Below are 19076 nucleotides of genomic sequence, written 5' to 3'. Positions count from 1 at the left end.
GCTGCTCTGCTTGGGAACGGGGCATCTAGACTCCAGTCAATGGTTAGCAGAGAGGAGGTTACCACTCTTTCTGAGCACGGGTAACTTAAACAGAGGCCTGCCGTCACTTGCAGAGATTGCCAGCTGTGTCCAGCTGGAACAAGGGAAGAATAATGGGCAAGATCCTCAGCGGAAAATCTGGCTCCATAAAAGGACTCTGTGGTTTGGGTTGATCTGGGTACCTACAGATATGGGGAAATTCTTGCTGTGAAAGGCCCCTCTGCCATAATTTATTTAGGGTTGTTTTCCCTTCACTCAGCCATCAGCTTCCAACCCAGCCAGCCCCTTTAATAGTCAGGAGCAACAGGTTGGCTTAAAATGTGAAAACTAAGATTAAAAGAGAGAACTAAGAACTTCCTCATGGTTCTTTCAACGTGCGGCTGGGTGTGCAAGGAGGGCATTGCTGTCTAGGGTGTAGAACAGGGGACTAGGAGTCACGGCTCCTGAGTTCTGTTCTTGACTCACCATGTGAACGCGGGTTCTTTCTGGTGTGTCCATATTATCTAGGGAACAGCCAGCACTTCGCTACCTCACAGCCATGCTATGGGGCTGAGTGGATGCCTGGTTGTGAAGCGCTTGGAGATCCTCCGATGAAACGCTCTGTGCGCCAGGATCACCGTGTTAATTTTCATTGTTGATTGTTCCTTTCAATGCTGCCATTGCATCTCTCTGTCGATCTCCCCCAGCGTTTGGATTAAAGGCGTTATATTTAGAAATAACAGTTGATAAGGAAAGCCGGTCAGAGAACATTTTGTTGCACAACAATTTCCATTTGCGATCAACGTCTTGAAAGTTTCCAGCCCGCTCTGGTAAGCGGTGCCAGCAGTTTTCATTACTGCGGAAGAGGCATGAGGTGAATAGCGTTTTAAAAGCCAATTTACAGCCTTTTCCTGCAGCCAACGTGGACCAAACTTGCCTTGACTTGTAGATTTGCCTGCAGCAAGACCAGTGCTTCTTGCACGACATCGAAAAACGCTAATGTCTGGTTCATCGATGGGCTCAATGGAGGGGCAGCTGGATGACAGTCTCTGGCCTGGGCCATACAGGAGGTCTGATCAGATGACCCAATGGTCCCTTCTTCTAGCCTTAAAACTGTGAGCGTCTGGATGCCTGCGTGCTCACAGGACATTAAACAGCACTTCATCTCTTTCTGAAACCAACGTTCAACGGCTTCTAGAGGAGAAGAAAACCAGGGTGAGAAGCGGTCAGCCGGGCGAGATAAAGATCTAATCGCTCAAGTGTTCACCCCAAATGACTCCCTTGAATACGATGACATTTCTCTACTTTCCCGGCACTCTCTCTGCATTGCCATGACGACGACGACTGCACAATCAAATGGCAATTTATTAATGGGGGTGGGAGGGGGCTCACGGTGCCATAAATCCAGTTAAAAACACAGACTGAGCCAGCTCCGTTGGCATTAATGAGGTGGCAGCGCGGCACTTAGGGAAACCGGGCTGTGTGTTTAGTACCGAATATTCCCCTCTCTTTTTTTTTTTATTGTTTTGGAACGGCAAACAATGGAGCTAAAAGGTTAGGTATCAGCCCGATAATCGCCAAAGACGTGTCATTATTACATGCCGCACATTCATTATCTCCTGCTCCAGCCGTGTCACTGGCGGCTGGAGGAGGGCAGATAACTGGCTCCTCCATGCAGATGGTTTATTATCAGCATGCTCCAGGAGGAGGTTTAAGACAGTTACTGATGCTGTTTGCCAGTTAAAGATTAGAGACCCCAGAGAATAATTAACAATCCCAAAACGCAGTTTTCTGCAGGATTCTTATGGTTTCTCTCCCCTTCCTCCCCTCCCCCGCCCCTTTTAATCTATTCATTCTAGCAGGTGTAATAAAGTGATAAGGAGAGGCTCAGGGGATGTTTGTTTGACTGCTGTGGGTATACAAACCAACAATGGATGGGGTTTTACTGCTGGCTTTTCATTGGTTTGAACCGGGACCAAAAACTTTTCGAGCCACTTTGCCACACACACTCCCGCGCTGGCCAGCGCTTGCCCCAGATACCATCCGGCCACGGAGGACATGCCCACCGCCAGGGCGTGGGGAGCGTATACCTCTTCCAAACAAGCTGCAAAGCTCACCTCAGGTTGCTTCAGCCATCTGCCAGATTAGCAGCCGCGCATGGAACCCAGGGGCAGTTTGTGGGTTAAAAAACGCGTGGCTCCATTTCTGTTCTCTCCCGCCCGCAGTTCGGATCCTGTGATTTTTTCCCCCCAGGGGGAATTCTTGCATGCACATTGTTATTACAAACCAAAATGTCCCCCTTCTTTATGTGCATTTGACTCCCAAACAGCCTCTTGAGATACAAACCTCATTTCCACCCAGGCCTCAAGGCACAGCAGTTGTATGATCATCCCCCAAGCAACTTCCACACAGTGCAAAGAATAGAATGCAGGACACTCCACTCTAGCCGCACTTAAAAACTAAACAGCAGTGAAAACCCTGCTTCATTTTTACAATGACAGGACTACGGAACCAAAAGTTGCTTACAGAGATCATTGATCTATTTCTTGCAATGATCATTGGAATACCAGGAAATGTTCTGGTCTGATTCTGTAATCTTTGAAAAGCCACGTTCCAAATTTCTTTGGGGGCCAGTTCCTCAGCTGGTATGAACTGGGGTTGTTTCACTGAAGGCCGCAGAGCTGCACCAATTGACATTGGTTGCTAATGCATAAGAGGCAATGGGGCATCACCAGTTTATACCCGCCAAGTACCCAGCCCTTAATACCAAGCAACATTTAAGCTCTTTGGGGCGAGAACCATTTTTCTGGTCTGTTGGTGCAGCGCCTTGCACAGTGAGGTCCTGATCAGTGACTGGGGTTCCTACCCGCAGGGTAAGACAAATAATAATAAAACCAGTGTCACTCCTTTGACTTCACTGGGGTCTCGCCTTATGTACGCTGCTGTCAGAATCAATCCCCATTGGGAGCTTTGCCACAAACACCACAAGGAGCTGGCCCTTAATGGCAGTCTCAAGAGGAAAGCAGACTCTTTGTGACTGTGGCTGTGATGTGAATATTGCCAACTTCCATATAACCCAAAGGCAAACAGATTGCCGTGTCCATGGGCAGCATGCCAGGCCATCCTTTCATCCAAAAAGGGCAGGCTGGAGGTAGGACCGTGCCAAGGGACGTGAGTGGAAAGGCAGGAATGGTGCGTGACGTTCTTAGATGTTACTGAGTGGTGACCAATTTCACAGTTCAAATTGAAGCAACCTCGTGGGTGCTCAAGTTTACACCATCCACTTACGGGAGTTCTCCCCCGTCAGCCAGCCAGAGACTAAGGGCAGTGGAGATTCGTGCGAGACACGTCCCTTTTAAATCAGCCTCGTGGAACATCCACTTCAGGTCATGCCACCAGGCAGTGTGTGTGTAACTGCGCTTACGCTGCTCAAGGGGACAAGCCGCTCACATTCAAACAGGGATAAAGCTTCACACCCCCTGCACCGATCCTGCCTCTGCTCTGATGCCCCAAAATCACAGCCCTCTGCCATTGGTGGCCTCCTGCAAGGACTAAAACTGCTGATTTATGCAAACGCGCCTGCCTTTCATAGAATCATAGAATCTCAGGGTTGGAAGGGACCTCAGGAGGTCATCTAGTCCAACCCCCTGCTGAAAGCAGGACCAATCCCCAACTAAATCATCCCAGCCAGGGCTTCGTCAAGCCAGGCCTTAAAAACCTTTCCTGTTACCTCGTCCTCTATCCCATCCCATTTGTCCGCCCATTGTGTCGTGTCCTCATCGTAGACTGTGATCAATCTGCCTTTGTCCGGACAGTGCCTAGCACACTGGGGTCCTGACTGGGTTCGCTTGGTTGTTGTTATTGTTTTACACAGGTATAGCTGCTGAAGCATGCACAAGTTTACTACATGCCTGTCTATGGATACTTTCGCTCACACAGGTGATGGTCAAATAGCCATTAGCCATGAAGTACAGTAATCAGAAAGGTTAGGGATAGAAAAGATGGGCTAGGTTACCTAGCGGATTTACCCCCACCCCCGACCCCTCACTTAGCCAGTGTAGAATTGTACCCTCCAATACATTCTCCAGTGTCCTGACAGCATTGAAATGACCTTCCCGCTGCAGATAGCAATGCTGTGGTTTTCACATAAGCCCACCGCAACCCTCCGCATTGCAGGAGGAAGAGATGTGCTAGCACTCGGCCGCGTTTCACCCCAGAGGTGGCTGCATTTCAGTGGCATGTGGCAGTGGTTCCAGTACACGTCTTCTGCAGAGCAACTTCTGCATCCTTCGGATGACGGGGGCCAGCCAGCTGTAGGACATCACGATCGTTCGGCTAATTTGAATAAAAATGGTGACCGCAGTTAGAGCAGGAGGTGGGATGCCAGGTCCACAGGGCTTCTCTTGAAGGATCTGTCCTTGCCAAGTCACTCCTAACCTCTCTTCATTTTCTTTTTCCCATCTGTAAGGTGGCAATTCCAGCTGACATCCAAGGCCTGGGGGGGGGCGTGCTGAGTTTCTAGTTATTTAACCTTTACAGAGTGCTTTGGGATCCCCCCACAAGTCTCACTATAAACTGTACAGACCATTAGTACTGGAGTTGTGAGCGTCTGGTCAGGTGTACAGCACCTATACTGTGACTGCCACTTGGTCTGTAACTTCAAGCCACCAGGACACTGGCTTGATTCTCTACCAGTTCTGTGCCTTGTCATTCATTGCGGTCACAGCTGTTCCAGTTAAATCTCTTACCTGTAGGGGGCAGCACTGACACTGCTTAAGGGACCTGTATGTCAGGGAGTAGTAGACACAAATATACCACGCCAGTTTGTTGTTTGCAATGTAGCCACGCTGGTCTGATAGTACAGGGACAAGGTGGGTGAGGTAATGGCTTTGATTGGACCGAGTTCTGTTGGTTACAGAGACAAGCTTTCGGGCTTGCACAGAGCTCTTCTGTAGCCTGCAGTTTAGTGACTGTCTCCCCCCTCGCCTGTGGTCCTTAAATAAGTATATTTGAATTTTAAAACGAGTGCTTGGGAAAGGGTCTCCGAAGCCTTTCTCTCGTCATTACCGCCCTGGTTAAGAGGCCCTTCTCCCACCGTCCTCCATGCTCGTCCCACGGTGAAGATTTCATGGGCCCATGGATCAAATTGTACCCTGGCTGAAACAGTTCTGATTCCTTCGCCCCTTCCATTTTGGTTCCCTGATGCTCCCAAAGCACAGCCCCGGTGAAGATATTAAGAGTCTGCTAACCCCCCACCCCCTATGCTATGTCAGTGTTACCCCGTTGAGTTCACACTGGGATAGAACTAGAGTGATGCAATGCTGAATTAGGTCCTAAAAGTGTGATATCTGGACCTCAGCTCTTCTTCAGCATCATGGGACCAGGCATTTACTTTTCAACTCAGTAGGGAATTATGTGACCGGATGAGGGTTAAAGATGTGCCCTGATACTGTGGTGACAGGCACCTTACAAGCATGGGCAGTAATAACGACAAATAACAACACACTCCCCTAATATCTTTATCCAAAGGATGATCAGGAATGACAAGATGTCAACTAGTTCTGTTAACCTCCCCTTCCTGTGTGTGTTAGACCCAGACTGGGAGCAGAAAGGTGGAAGTCACGTACAAGTGCCGTGCTGGTTGGGCCAATGTGGCTGGGACTGGTGGCACCTGTGGGCCGCACCTCCTTGTTACAGAGGAGGGTGAGAGAGTGGGTTACTTCGTAGAACCTGCGTGGGCCACAGAAGCCCACCCTTGGCTCACACACAAGTATGCCCAGGCTTGTCTGGAGCAGAAGTAGAACATATCCGCTTCTGATCTGTTGCCAGATGTTACTCTCAACTTACCCGCGCGGGCTTGTCCCTGTCCAAGCCCGTGCGGTTACAGCGAGCATGGGCTGTGGCTCGTGGTTTGTTTCCGTGTAATTGATGTGGCCTTTGCTAACTCAAGTAAATAAGTATAGAACCAGAGGGCTAGAGATAATGCGTTAAAGGCCCTGCTCTGCTGGGGGAAGCAGGGCGTGGTAGCAGCAGAAGCGCTAGGAGGGAGCCAGCTAGAATTTCTCCTGGCTGCGGCCGGGCCTCTGACACCCTCTGTGTGCAGCGTGGGCAGTAGGCCAGCTGCTGGGATACAGACAGACCCCATTGGGGACGTGCTGGCATGGAGCAATGGCTCTCAGCTTCCTGGACCACATTCTAGCTGACCCCATTGCAAGGGCAGGAGGACGCTTCCTGGCAGCGTCCCTTGGATCCCACCACTAGACTAGCTAGCGTTCTCCTCTGCCAGCACAGGATTGCTCCTTGCAGTATAGTACATGGGATCAGAGATGGCAGGGAAAGAAAAGATCTACCAGGTGAAACACCTTAGGTCAGTTTATCTCACACCTGCCCCCTTTAATTCCATCAAGCCATTGCAGAGAACACTGTATGGTCACTCTCCATGGGGCGACCTCCCCTCAGCCTGCATGGTCACTCCACCATGGCCAGCCTTAGCCTACAGCGTAAGGAGAAACCAGCGCCCGCTTTGCATAGCCCGATTGTAATGATGCTGCCAACTCACTGTCTCAGGATGGACATGGGGACGTATCACCCACTGCCAGAGCGAGGGGTCCCCTCAGTGTTATCAGGATCTCTGAGCTGTGGGCCACAGTTCACTGCGTGCTCGGCTTCAGATGGCATCAGTGCCTGGGCGCAGTGAGAAGTGGCCTTCCCAATCACGCTCGTCCTATCCAGTGTTGTCAGCACGGCTTGACGGCCCTATCAGCCAGAGATCAGATATCCTAATTATGCCAATACAGCCGAGAACCCAGCCATCGCAGCAAGGTAAACAAGAAATATAGCAATGAACCCGGAACACACATTAGCTGTGTCAGCTAATACCTCACTTTTCTCCCTTCAGGGCTTAAAATCTAATTAAGATTTTCCAACAATAGATTCCCTTTGTTCTTTGTAGGATTGTGCTAAGAAATGTCCGTGAGCCATCTGATCAGTTGTTAATGTGGATGGGTGACTTCCTGTCTCTATCTGTATCACCATAGCACCTCGGTTGAGATCAGGGCTCACCGCCCACGACTGTGCTGGCTGCTGTACAGACATACAGTCAGAGACAGTCTCCGTACAGAATAACTTTACAGTCTCAATAGACAAAGAGAAAATGGACACAGAGAAGTGAAGTGACTTGCCCAGGGTCAGACAGTAATTCAGTGGCAGAGCCATGATTGACGCCTCAGCCTCCTGCTGTCCTATCTGATGCCTTATCCATATGGCCACACTGGCTCCAAAGCAAGCAACTAGAAAGCAACTTCACTGGTTTTAAGTCAGGCCATTTTCGCTGTGCCGCTGCAACAAGTGACTTAGGCAGGCAAAGTTTCACGAAGGAGCGTGGGGAGAGATGAGGAACATCGAGTAAGATTTCCTGTGTTCTCCAGGTGAAATGTGCTTATGATTACTATCCTACAGAACAGATCTGAGAGCAATTTCACACGCAGGCCGCACCAGGGTCACTCTCCTTTTGTGTGTGGTGGGCTCTCATAGCTCATTCCTAATGACACCAGTTTCTGCTTCATTCTGAATCAAACCCATATACTAACGAATGGAGCAATCACTGTTCCACGCTCCCGTAACAGCCCAGCATTTGAAGAGCTCTGCGGAAGCTCGAAAGCTGGTCTCTTTTCACCAACAGAAGTGGGTCCAATAAAAGCTATGATTCACCCCCAATTTGCCTCTCTAATATCCTAGGACAGGAGTCGGCAACCTTTCAGAAGTGGTGTGCCGAGTCTTCATTTATTCACTCTGATTTAAGGTTTCGCGTGCCAGTCATACATTGTAACATTTTTAGGTCTCTTTCTATAAGTCTGTAATATAGAACTAAACTATTGTTGTATGTAAAGTAAATAAGGTTTTTAAAATGTTTAAAAAGCTTCATTTAAAATTAAATTAAAATGCAGAACCACCCAGACAGGTGGCCAGGACCCGGGAAGTGTGAGTGCCACAGAAAATCAGCTCGCGTGCCTGCCGCCTTCGGCACATGTGCCATAGGTTGCCTACCCCTGTCCTAGGGCTACCACACTGCAAACAGCATGTGACAGATGCTCGGCTCCTGTGTGCAAAGATGAACCAGTGTTATGGTTACTCATTACAGACATGGTGTTTATAAGTTATTTTGCAACCAAGAAGCAAAAGGAAGAGGACCCCGCCTTCCCCACAATCCCTCCACCCCGCCGCCCATTAACGAGAGCTAAAATGCTTACGCAGTGTAAATGCTAAATGACTAATCCGAGGTACAGTCCATTGAGCAAGGAGTTGCCAATGAACTTGGGGAGCTGGTTTCTGAAGTCCACCTAGCATTCAGTGCTTAAGCTGCAATCTGTGAGCGTCCATAGGCTAGGAATGCATGGGGGAGCAGTGCAGACTAGAGGTTAGAGCCAGGGACTGGGAATCAGGAGTCTGGGATTCTATTTCTGTTCCTACCACAAACTCATTATGTGACTTTAGGCATGTGACTTAATTTTTGTGCCTCACTCTTGTCACCTGTAAAGTGGGGAGAATACTGACCTGCCTCACTGCAGTACTGGGAGCCTTAAATCTGAACCAGAGAAATTGACAAACTGGATCAGCCCAGGGTCCATCTAGCTCAGTAGATTGTCTCCGACAGCAGCCAGTTCCAGCTGCATCCAAAGAAAGTGCAAGACACCCTGCAATAGACAGTTATGGGATACAAAACTGCCCCCTGGGAAAGTTGCTTCCTGGTGCCCAATAATCAGAAGCTGGCTTAGGTCCTGAGGCAGAAGGGGTTAACTTTTCCAAAACTCTTGCATTTTTAAAAAATCTTTTCTTTGTTATACTATTACATGCTTTCAGATCTTCAGTGTGGTGTATTGAAAATGGTATTGAAATTGCGAGCTGTCACTTTAAATGCAGGGGGGGGCTTCTTGCTCCTGCTTGCAGGCTAGGGGACTCTCTAGAGAAACTTGCAATCCAGACTTCACAACCGTGAGACTAGAGTAAGGTGGGGCAAGTTGTGCCTCTCTGTTTTGGGGAGTAGCCTGTTTTCTCACTCTCTGTTTTGGGGAGTAGCCTGTTTTCTCACTCTCTGTTTTAGGGTTATTGTGTGTTCTGGCTCTGATTTCTAAGAAATAAATCCTGTTATGCTGCAACCTTTCAGCAAGAGTATTTTTATGTTGTTGACTTCTCTCTTTGTATACCATGAACATAACATTCAGATAAAGGGCACTTTATATATTGAAGTATTATCAGAAGTAGTACTGTCGTCTTGACACTAGCTAGGCCATGTTTTAATGTTTTATTTGGGTTCCTGGATTTCCTGGCCACCACCTACTGAAGACATCAACAGCATCACCAGGGTGAAAACACTTCCTAATTCCAGTAACATTTGGTTCTGGTTTCGATGTAAGGAGACACTATACAGGGAGAGAAAGCAGGAGGAGATTTCAAGTTTCCTACTGTCATAGGCCATAGAGATAACACACACTAAAGTTTTCCCTTTCTGTATTGCTCTTGCTCCTTCACCTATCTTGGCAGCAGAGGTGCTGTCAGGGTGAGGAAGAGCCTGTTACCTCTCCACTGCTGGGCTATGCACTTCCTCTAGAATCAGTGAATAACAAAAAATATTTGGTATCTCTATAGCTCTGTTTATCCCTTTACAAACATTCAGTGGAGTCACTCTGGATTAATAATGGTGTAAATGAGACTAGTGCTTGTCCCTTAGTAATTCATTCTGTCAACACCCCCTAACGTAGGTCTGATCCGTGTTTTACAGATAGGCAAACGGAAGCGCGGAGAGAAAGTGACTGGCCCAAGTCAGCATCAGAGCCATGAGTCGAACCCCAGTGTACTGCCAGCCTAGTCCTTCGCTCTCGCCAGAAAACTCTGCTGTTTAGAAAAGGAGGGGGGCTCTAGAAACACGCTTTGTTCCGTTTCTGACTCAGACTCCAGGTCGCTCGAATCTGCTGCTCGCCGAACAAAAACTTCAAATCGCTCTTGAAATACGGTGTGGGGTCATGTCGCTTCTTTTGTTCTGCTGAGAGCTGCTCGAATGCTGTGGGAAGTGGGCCCCAACCCCAATTTCAAGTATCAGGGGGTAGCCGTGTTAGTCTGTATCTACAAAAACAACAAGGAGTCCGGTGGCACCTTAAAGACTAACAGATTTATTTGGGCATAAGCTTTCGTGGGTAAAAACCTCGAAGAAGTGAGGTTTTTACCCACGAAAGCTTAAACCCCAATTTCAGCATCACAGAGCCCTAGACTGCAGAGCAATTTGGATCTGGCTCTGAACAGCACAGATCTAGCCCCTCTTCACTTCAATAGACACAGGCAAAAGGGAACAGAATTGTATACACCCATCCAGCTTCCCCCCCATAGCTACATGTGCATTAGTGCTTCTATGCTTGTAATTTGATCCAATACAAATGTTTCAAAGCTCGCTTGGCCAGTGGAGCACCCATAAAGTTCTTGCAGGGAAGCCCTGCCTTTTCACACATGCGTATACAGCCCCTAGCGCAATGAGGCCGTGATCTTGACTGAAGCCCTTGGGAACATCTAAGCGATTCAGCAACAACAGAGGGAGTATTGGTGAGGAAGTCAGTTTGATTTGCAAGTGTAAGCGGGGGAATGGTCCCGCTATTGTGGGGAACTTTCCTGGCTTCTGCACTACCCCGGTGAAGAGGGCTAGCGAAAGGATCCGAGTCCTCGCTCCCACTTCCTTTACCCAGAGGCCTCCCTGCCCTTGAGGACTTCCCTTCCACTCTCCTGTCTGGCAGAGTCCTCATAAACCCCGACAAGGCTGGGCCCAGGATTCCTGGGGGGCTCGACCCCCAACCCTGCGGTGGTCACCCAGGACAGGGGCTAGGGTGTCCCCACTCCGGGGTACTCTCTCTGCACTGGGCACCTCCCTGACCCACTGATCATTTCATACAATTTAAAGCAAATACAAGTTGTTTAATTAACAATTAATTTAAAAAAAAGAATAAGGAAAAATGGGAAAGGTTAGAGGAAATCACATCACCCTGCTCTGTGGCAGGGAACATTACAACCAGTGTCTCTGGAACGTCAGGGCAGTTCAATCTGTTCCTTGTAGGTCCCAGGCCTGCTTCTCAGGCCCTGTCTGTGCTGCAGAGACGCTGTGGATTGGACACTTGCTCTGGCGGTGGCCACACGCTCTCAGGCTCTAGGTGGCAGGACCCTTTTTCCCAGCGTCGCCCCTGCCCAGTCGGGGTTATGATCCCCCTGCAAGTTTGGCCTGCAAGGCCTCTTGGCTGAGGCGTCTCCCTGTGCTGGGCCCACTGCCCAGGGTCCCCCTCACTCTCCCCAGCTGCTCACCGCACTCGGACTGCACACGGCTCCGGACTGCCCCAGCCCCAGCTCCGGACTGCTCCAGCCTCAGCTCCAGCTCCGGACTGCCCCAGCTCCAGCTCCGGACTGCTCCAGCCCCAGCTCCAGCTCCACTCTGCCTCAGCACGGCTGCTGCTGCTGCTCTGCCTTCAGCTCCCTGGGCTGCTTCTCTGGCCTCTCTGGCTCTGGTTGCTGCAGCTCTGCCCCCAGCACAGCTCTGCTCTGCAGGCTGCTTCTGTGACTCTGCTCCCAGCTCTGACCTGCTTCCTGGCTGCTTGTCTGGCCCCTCTGGCTCTGGTTGCTACAGCTCTGGTCCCAGGGCAGGTCTGCTCTCTCTGAGCTGTGCTCTGGCTTTTGGGGGCTGCAACTCTGCTTCCAGCAGCTTAGCTTGGCCCCTGCTCTCTCCTTAGCTCGGCCCCACTCTGTCTGACTCAGGCCATTCCAGTTCCCACGGAGGACGGGACCCACCCTGGCCTCCTGACTCTCTGATTAGCCTGCCCGCCCTGTCAATCAGGCTGATCTGGAACATTGGCCTCTCCCCATTGCCCCTGGGGACTGTCAGTCTCAGGCTCCTGATTTGCCATCGACCCTTCCCCTTTCAGTGCTGGGAGCTAGCCAACCAAAACACCCCACTGAATGTTAGTAAGGGGGCAACAGTCCCCTTACACAAGCACTCTGAAGGTTTCGCCTCTTAAATCAGAGCAAGGCACATCACAATTGGGCTGAGGTGTGAAAGAAATATTTTGAGGCTGGCAGGAGAGACCGTGTAAGCAGAGGCCAAGAGCCTGTGCAGTTTAAAAAGCTTCTCCACGCCTAAGCGCAGCGCATTAGGGGAGAGGATTTCATGAAGTTAGAGCGGAATGACTCTCAACTAGGTGAGGCTAACCTGGCTATAACCAGCTGATGTCTCTTCTCTTATAGTTAGATTATCAGTTTGAGGGAGGGACTCTCCTTGTTCTGTTTGTACAGCACTAGCAGCACAATAGGGTCCTGGCGAGGTACCACTAGCATTAAACAATCAGCTACTCCAAACCAAACCTCCTTTCCCTCCCATCCCCAACCCCACAGCTAGTCAAACCCAGAGCCACCCAAAATCCCCTCTTATAGTCCTTCCTTAATGGCCTAATTCCCTGCAGCTGAGTCCACCTGAATTGAAAGCAGGCACCTGGGTGAGCCATTCTGCTCCAGCAGAGAGAGGTAACCAACTCTCTACCAGGCACTGGGTGGAGGCTATAAAGGCTTTACCGCTCAAGGCTTTTAAGGGCTGATGGCCCAGCCCTGCAAACACTTGCATCCCTGAGAGGGGATACTCCTGGGCTAGGTGTTTGTGTGTGCAGGCTCTTCGGGGGGAGCGGCTGGCACGTTGTATTAGCCAAGCATGCTTGGCAGAGGGTGTTCGGAGCCTCTTATCTGCAGCTAATCTCCGCAGAGAGTATCGCAGCTTCAGCAAAATCACCCACGTCTCTCACGTAGGAATGAGAGGCGTTCTGGTTAATTAACAGCCCAGGGGGAAGGAGCTATTCTACTTCAAGGGAAGTGCTAGTACCGTCATTGCCAGGGACCTGATCCAACTCCCCCTGGAGTCTTTCCGGTCACCCGGAGGGGAGTTGGATCCAGCCTTAGGAATATTCACATTAGCAACAAGGGAACCAGTTTGGTGTGGTGCAGGGGATAGGGCACTGGACCGGGGCTGAGGAGATCCCATGGCTCTGCTACTGGCTGGCCTTGAACAAGCCACCTGTGCCTCAGTTTCCCCATCTGTAAAATTAGGGTAATGCTATTTAACTCTTTTGTAATGCACTTTAAGATCTATAGCTTTTTCACCTAAGTATTATCGCTCAATAAAAACCCATCTCCCTTCCCCACCTCAGAACCTTCTCTCCGCCAGGTTTCCAGCCAAACAGGCCCTGACGTCTCTTGAGTTTTAGAAAGTTTTGTTACCTTACTTTATTATTTTCTTTCCCTCCTCTCTGCACAAGCAATTTCTGGCCCATGCTAGAGTGCAGAGAGCTGCGACAATCAGAACAGAAATAACAGTGAGGTCCATTGTCCTTAAATGCTGGAAAACCCACTGAACTGATGATATGCATCAATATATTATTTCAATATTTTCCCTGTGGAGGGTGGGTCAGGCTGATGGCAACTGCTAGGTGCTGTCCACAACATAGCAAGATGCAGTCCCTGCCCCACAGAGCTTACAGTCTGAATAGACAAGACAGACAAACAGTGGGAGAAAGAATTGAGTGTTATCCCTATTTTATAGATGGGGAACGGAGGCCCAGATCCTCAAAGGTATGTTAAGGGGTTGCAAGCCGGAAGAGGGATATGATAACAGTTTTCAAGTACATAAAAGGTTGTTACAAGGAGGAGGGAGAAAAAATGTTCTCCTTAACCTCTGAGGCTAGGACAAGAAGCAATGGGCTTCAATTGCAGCAAGGGCGGTTTAGGTTGGACATTAGGAAAAACTTCCTAACTGTCAGAGGAGTTAAGCACTGGAATAAATTGCCTAGGGAGGTTGTGGACTCTCCATCATTGGAGATTTTTAAGAGCAGGTTGGACAAACACCTGTCAGGGATGGTCTAGGTAATACTTAGTCCTGCCATGAGTATAGTGGACTGGACTAGATGACCTCTCGAGATCCCCTCCAGTCCTATGGTTTTATGATTTACGTGCCTATCTCCCACTGGAAGACCTTTGAGGATCTGGGCCTAGTGACTTGACCAAGGTTCCACAAGGATTCTGGGACAGAGCCAGGAATTGCACCTTGATTTCCTGTGTCTCAATCCAGCCCCTTAGCCACAGAAACCATCCTGCTCTCTCTCTTCCATAAATGCTCTGCCTTAGATAGATCCCAATCCTATATTCCTCACTCACTCAAAACTCCTGCTGAGGCGGGGCTGGGCCTGTAGGCTAGCCAGGAATGTGTGAGAGACACCAGGATGGAAGATCTGATCCTAGCCTTCCTGTGGCAATCCCAGGCTGGCCCTGCCTTCTGCATGTTGCTGGGAATGTCGTCATTTTTCACACCACATGAGGTTCTTTCCTGTTCACAAACTTCTTTTGGGTATCTATGAAGACGCTTTGTGCCTTGCAACGCATTGGGTGCCACCATGACATTAAAGAATAATTCTCTTTATTGTACCAGGAAAATATGTTCACAGGAGGAGATTTTGGATTGGGCAAATTCAACCAATTGGCTTCTTTGTTCATAAAGAGATATGAAAAGGAAAAGGGGATATCTCCCCCCCAAACAGATGCCCAGCTTTGGCGATCAATAAATAACTAGCTCTTGAGGGAATGGATGTAGAATATTTGAGCTGATTCAGCTATAAAAAAGGCTGTTACACTGCACAGTGATTAACAGAAATGATATTACGCCAGGCCAGGACGAAGAAGAAGAGATGTCAGAGGTGACGTTATTTTAGACAAAGAGAAGGAAGGGGCTTCTGTACACGCAGGGCAGCATTGCAATCTTACAGGCTAGCCTGGAGCGGATTGTGATTCTGGGAATAACAGGCTGGTTCCTGCTTCCCTCTTGCTTCATTTGGTAGGGGGGGATGGAGAGAAATCTGAACCAGACCTTTATTCCCCCTCTGCATTGTTTCAGGTTCTGAGCCATTGGATAGGATGGCCTCTCCCACTCCCTGCACCCCGCCCAGGTTTGGGTGATGCTGGGAGCAATTTTCATCTTCCGGGGCATGGGTGAATCCAGGTGCGATGCCCCCCAGCTATAGAGCTGACCACAGCACAGGGATGCCAAGTTAGAATTGGAGAGGGGCGAAAAAGGATGGCATGAAATGGGCGATCCTCGAAGGCGGCTCTTACATTGGAGTAGTGATGACTTTCCCCTCATACTCAACAATATTTTCATAGGCGTGCTGGGTTTCTTTGGACCTGAAATGTTACAGGAAAGCCGTCAGTTACTGTTACGTTCACAGCATACATGCAGAGAAGTAAATAAAAACATAAATTGCTGGAAGGTTGCAATGTAACATGACTTCATTGCTTAGAATTCCAAATGATAACACACAAGCACCCAAAACCAGAGAGAGAGAAAACAGGCTGCTCCTAAAACAGACAGGGACAACTCACATCATCTTACTTGAGGCTGGATGGCTGCAGACTGACTGCTGCTAGACTCAGAATACATGCTTCCCTATACAGCCCCCTAACCTACAAAAAAAAACCCTGAAATTTAAAGTGACAGCCTACAAGTTTAACCGAGTTTTCAGTACAGCACATTTACCACGACTGTAAAGGAAGGATTTATGGTTAGGCTTTTAAGTCAATAGTCCTTAGTTTGAATGGAGCTAGAAGAATGACCCATGCATATGTGAACCATTGTCCTCTACTGGATGGAGTCAAAACTGCTCGGCCGTGTGTAACTTTTGCTTTCATGGAAATTGTGAAATGAGTCCATGCTGCAATTTTTCCAGCAGCGGGAGCCGGTGGCTGCTCATAGAGGCCCCTCCCAGAGGGGGGTGGAGAGGTGGCAGCAGGTCTTATCACAGGAAGGAGGCGGGGGGGCGGCCTGGTGGGCAGTGTCTTGTTCATGGCCAGGGATTCTGGCCACTGCTGCTCATTCCTGTCCGGCTACCAGGGAGAGGGAAGCGGCACTGATTAGGAGCATTGGCCTAGCCCCGCAGAAGCACCCTTAGGACCAGGGGAGACACTGCAGCACCAGCTGGCAAGGAGCAGAGGCATTGTTAACACCACTCCCTTCCCCCCATCAACCAGACCGGAAGCAGGAGTGGCAGCTTGGGATCCTGTCTGACAGTGAAGCACCACCCTCCCCCCAGCCTGCCCCTAACCCCACTATCTGGGACAGGACTGACAACTTCCGCCTCTTCGCTGTTGGAAGAATCACAGCAGTTTGGGGAGAGGAAAGGGGGAGACTCGGCAGCCGTGCACATCCCATGAAATTCAAACATTTGCCTGGGACACGACTGTGCATTAAAAATAAAAATAAAAAAATCTGTGATTTTTTTCAGGGTCATAACTATGTGTCATAGGGCCTGTACTGCTAACAGCTAATGCTCAAGTCGCAGCTTCTGGATGGTGGAACCCAGAATCAGGGCTTTCATACTAACCAGGGCAAATTCATAGGGAAAATGCCTCAGCTCGGCCTGCACTAATGTTACGCTGCTGCTGCCATCAATTATGCCTTTTTAGTGGTGGGAATTGCCAAAATGAGCGTACTGAAGGCCCTGATCCTGCAAAGACTTATGCCCCTGCTTTATTTTATGCTTCCTTGGGACTCCTCATAGCGCGTACAGTTATGCAGGTGCATAAGCACTGCAGGATCAGGCCCTATCTTTGCTAATGTCAGCCAGCCCTAGAAAGCCTACACTGGCCAGAAACAAAAGTGAAACTGACCGGTTTCCTTATCCAAGTGGGCTGAAGAACCTGGCAGCATTAAGAGTGAACAAATCAGTTTGATTTTAAAAATCCTCTTTTGTTTTCATAAACTGTTATTAAGGACAAAGGGGAGACTCGTTCTGAGCTTTTAATGCTTGTCACCTGGCAATCTCCCTTGTTTTATGAGGGCAGATTTGGGCCCCTACACACATGTAGAGAGGAAAATGACCAGAGGAAAAATGCTTCCAGTGCAAGCGTAGGGTAGATCCAAGACTGACAAGAGCGGAGGGGAAAAGGAGGGACAATTGTACTGTGGCCCTGAGCTCAGGCCCCCCCAAATCGTTTGTAACTGGGCTGTAATAGGGGTGGTACCAGGGTCCTAAATTTTATCTCAACTGGCCTGCGCAGAGCCACCATAAGCAGCCCTGCCCTGTCCCCTCCCCCCAAGACTCAGCCTAGGAGGTGTCCTGGGGGCAGAGGGCAGGACTAGGGGCAGGTCTGGGCGTGAGAGGAGGAGCTGCTTTAATTTACACTGGAGATTATTTTGGTCACCAGAGCCCCTGAATGGCCTAACGGTGATGTCAAACCATTTCTGCCCCCGTCACGGCCTCGCACAGAATGGGATCCTCTTCGGAGGAACTTGAAAGCTCTTGAATGCCTGGCTCACCTGAAATCAGCTGCTGTGATTGAATACCTCCCCTCGGTCCCGTTGGATACGATAGCCTCCTCCTTCGTGTCTCCTATGGTGACCACCGACTCCATATTTTCCCTAACAAAAGAAGCACATTTGAAAGAATTTAGATAGAACCATGGCAGGACCGTTGGCTGCACTGTATTTGTACCTCTTTGGCTGACACACAAGTGAGCAACAGACTTTCAGCTCAAACGATTTCACACTCTGTAAAGCTCAGGTATCATTTGAACAATAACCCGAAGCTTTCATATTGCTGAGCAAGCCGTTGAGAGAGAGGAAAGGTGGGTGGGGCAATATCTGTGATTGGAACATGCTTTCGAGCCTCACAGAGCTCTTCCTCATGTCTGGAGAAGGTAACCAGAGCATCCAAGCTAAATACAAGGTGGGACCGATCATTAAGCACAAGGGGATCATAAGTTGTTGGAGAACTCTCACACTGGACTGTCATAATGTGCCTTCTGGCCTTAACAATCTGTGCGTGAACTCTGTTCATAAGGTGATCAGTGAAGTTCTTTGTCCCACCAAGTTGTTTTTTGATTTTCACAGTATTGCCAACTCTCATGATTTTTTTTCATGAATCACATGATAATTATTAAAAAGAAGAACAGGAGTACTTGTGGCACCTTAGAGACTAACAAATTTATTAGAGCATAAGCTTTCGTGGACTACAGCCCACTTCTTCGGATGCATATAGAATGGAACATATAATGAGGAGATATATATACACACATACAGAGAGCATAAACAGGTGGGAGTTGTCTTACCAACTCTGAGAGGCCAATTAATTAAGAGAAAAAAAACTTTTGAAGTGATAATCAAGCTAGGCCAGTACAGACAGTTTGATAATAGGTGTGAGAGTACTTACAAGGGGAGATAGAGTCAATGTTTGTAATGGCTCAGCCATTCCCAGTCCTTATTCAAACCGGAGTTGATTGTGTCTAGTTTGCATATCAATTCTAGCTCTGCAGTCTCTCTTTGGAGTCTGTTTTTGAAGTTTTTCTGTTGTAATATAGCCACCCGCAGGTCTGTCACTGAATGACCAGACAGGTTAAAGTGTTCTCCCACTGGTTTTTGAGTATTTTGATTCCTGATGTCAGATTTGTGTCCATTAATTCTTTTGCGTAGAGACTGTCCGGTTTGGCCAATGTACATGGCAGAGGGGCATTGCTGGCACATGATGGCATATATCACATTGGTAGATGTGCAGGTGAACGAGCCCCTGATGGTATGGCTGATGTGATTAGGTCCTATGATGATGTCACTTGAATAGATATGTGGACAGAGTTGGCATCGGGGTTTGTTACAAGGATAGGTTCCTGGGTTAGTGGTTTTGTTCAGTGATGTGTGGTTGCTGGTGAGTATTTGCTTTAGGTTGGGGGGTTGTCTGTAAGCGAGGACAGGTCTGTCTCCCAAGATCTGTGAGAGTAAAGGATCATCTTTCAGGATAGGTTGTAGATCTCTGATGATGCGCTGGAGAGGTTTTAGTTGGGGGCTGAAGGTGACAGCTAGTGGTGTTCTGTTATTTTCTTTGTTGGGCCTGTCTTGTAGGAGGTGACTTCTGGGTACTCGTCTGGCTCTGTCAATCTGTTTTTTCACTTCAGCAGGTGGGTATTGTAGTTTTAAGAATGCTTGATAGAGATCTTGTAGGTGCTTGTCT

The 19076-nt window shown here is 49.0% G+C and overlaps 1 protein-coding gene across 1 annotated transcript in view; it reads right to left on the bottom strand.

Annotated features, from left to right (window-relative positions):
• Positions 1 to 14483: 14483 nt before the first annotated feature.
• The window catches only part of PDZK1IP1 (PDZK1 interacting protein 1), a 25035-nt gene continuing 20442 nt past the window's right edge, over positions 14484 to 19076 (bottom strand). The window contains exons 3-4 of the mRNA XM_034780339.1: positions 17393 to 17494; positions 14484 to 15261 (exon numbers count right to left, since the gene is read on the bottom strand). Of these exons, the coding sequence (XP_034636230.1) occupies positions 15189 to 15261; positions 17393 to 17494 (175 nt within the window). The 3' untranslated portion in view covers positions 14484 to 15188. The remainder of the gene's footprint in view (positions 15262 to 17392; positions 17495 to 19076) is intronic.

The sequence above is a fragment of the Trachemys scripta genome, chromosome 8 (genome assembly GCF_013100865.1).
Source record: "Trachemys scripta elegans isolate TJP31775 chromosome 8, CAS_Tse_1.0, whole genome shotgun sequence".
NCBI classification, from domain to species: domain Eukaryota; kingdom Metazoa; phylum Chordata; order Testudines; family Emydidae; genus Trachemys; species Trachemys scripta.
Note: the sequence above shows the minus strand (reverse complement) of the source record. Positions and strands in the feature narration are given on the sequence as shown.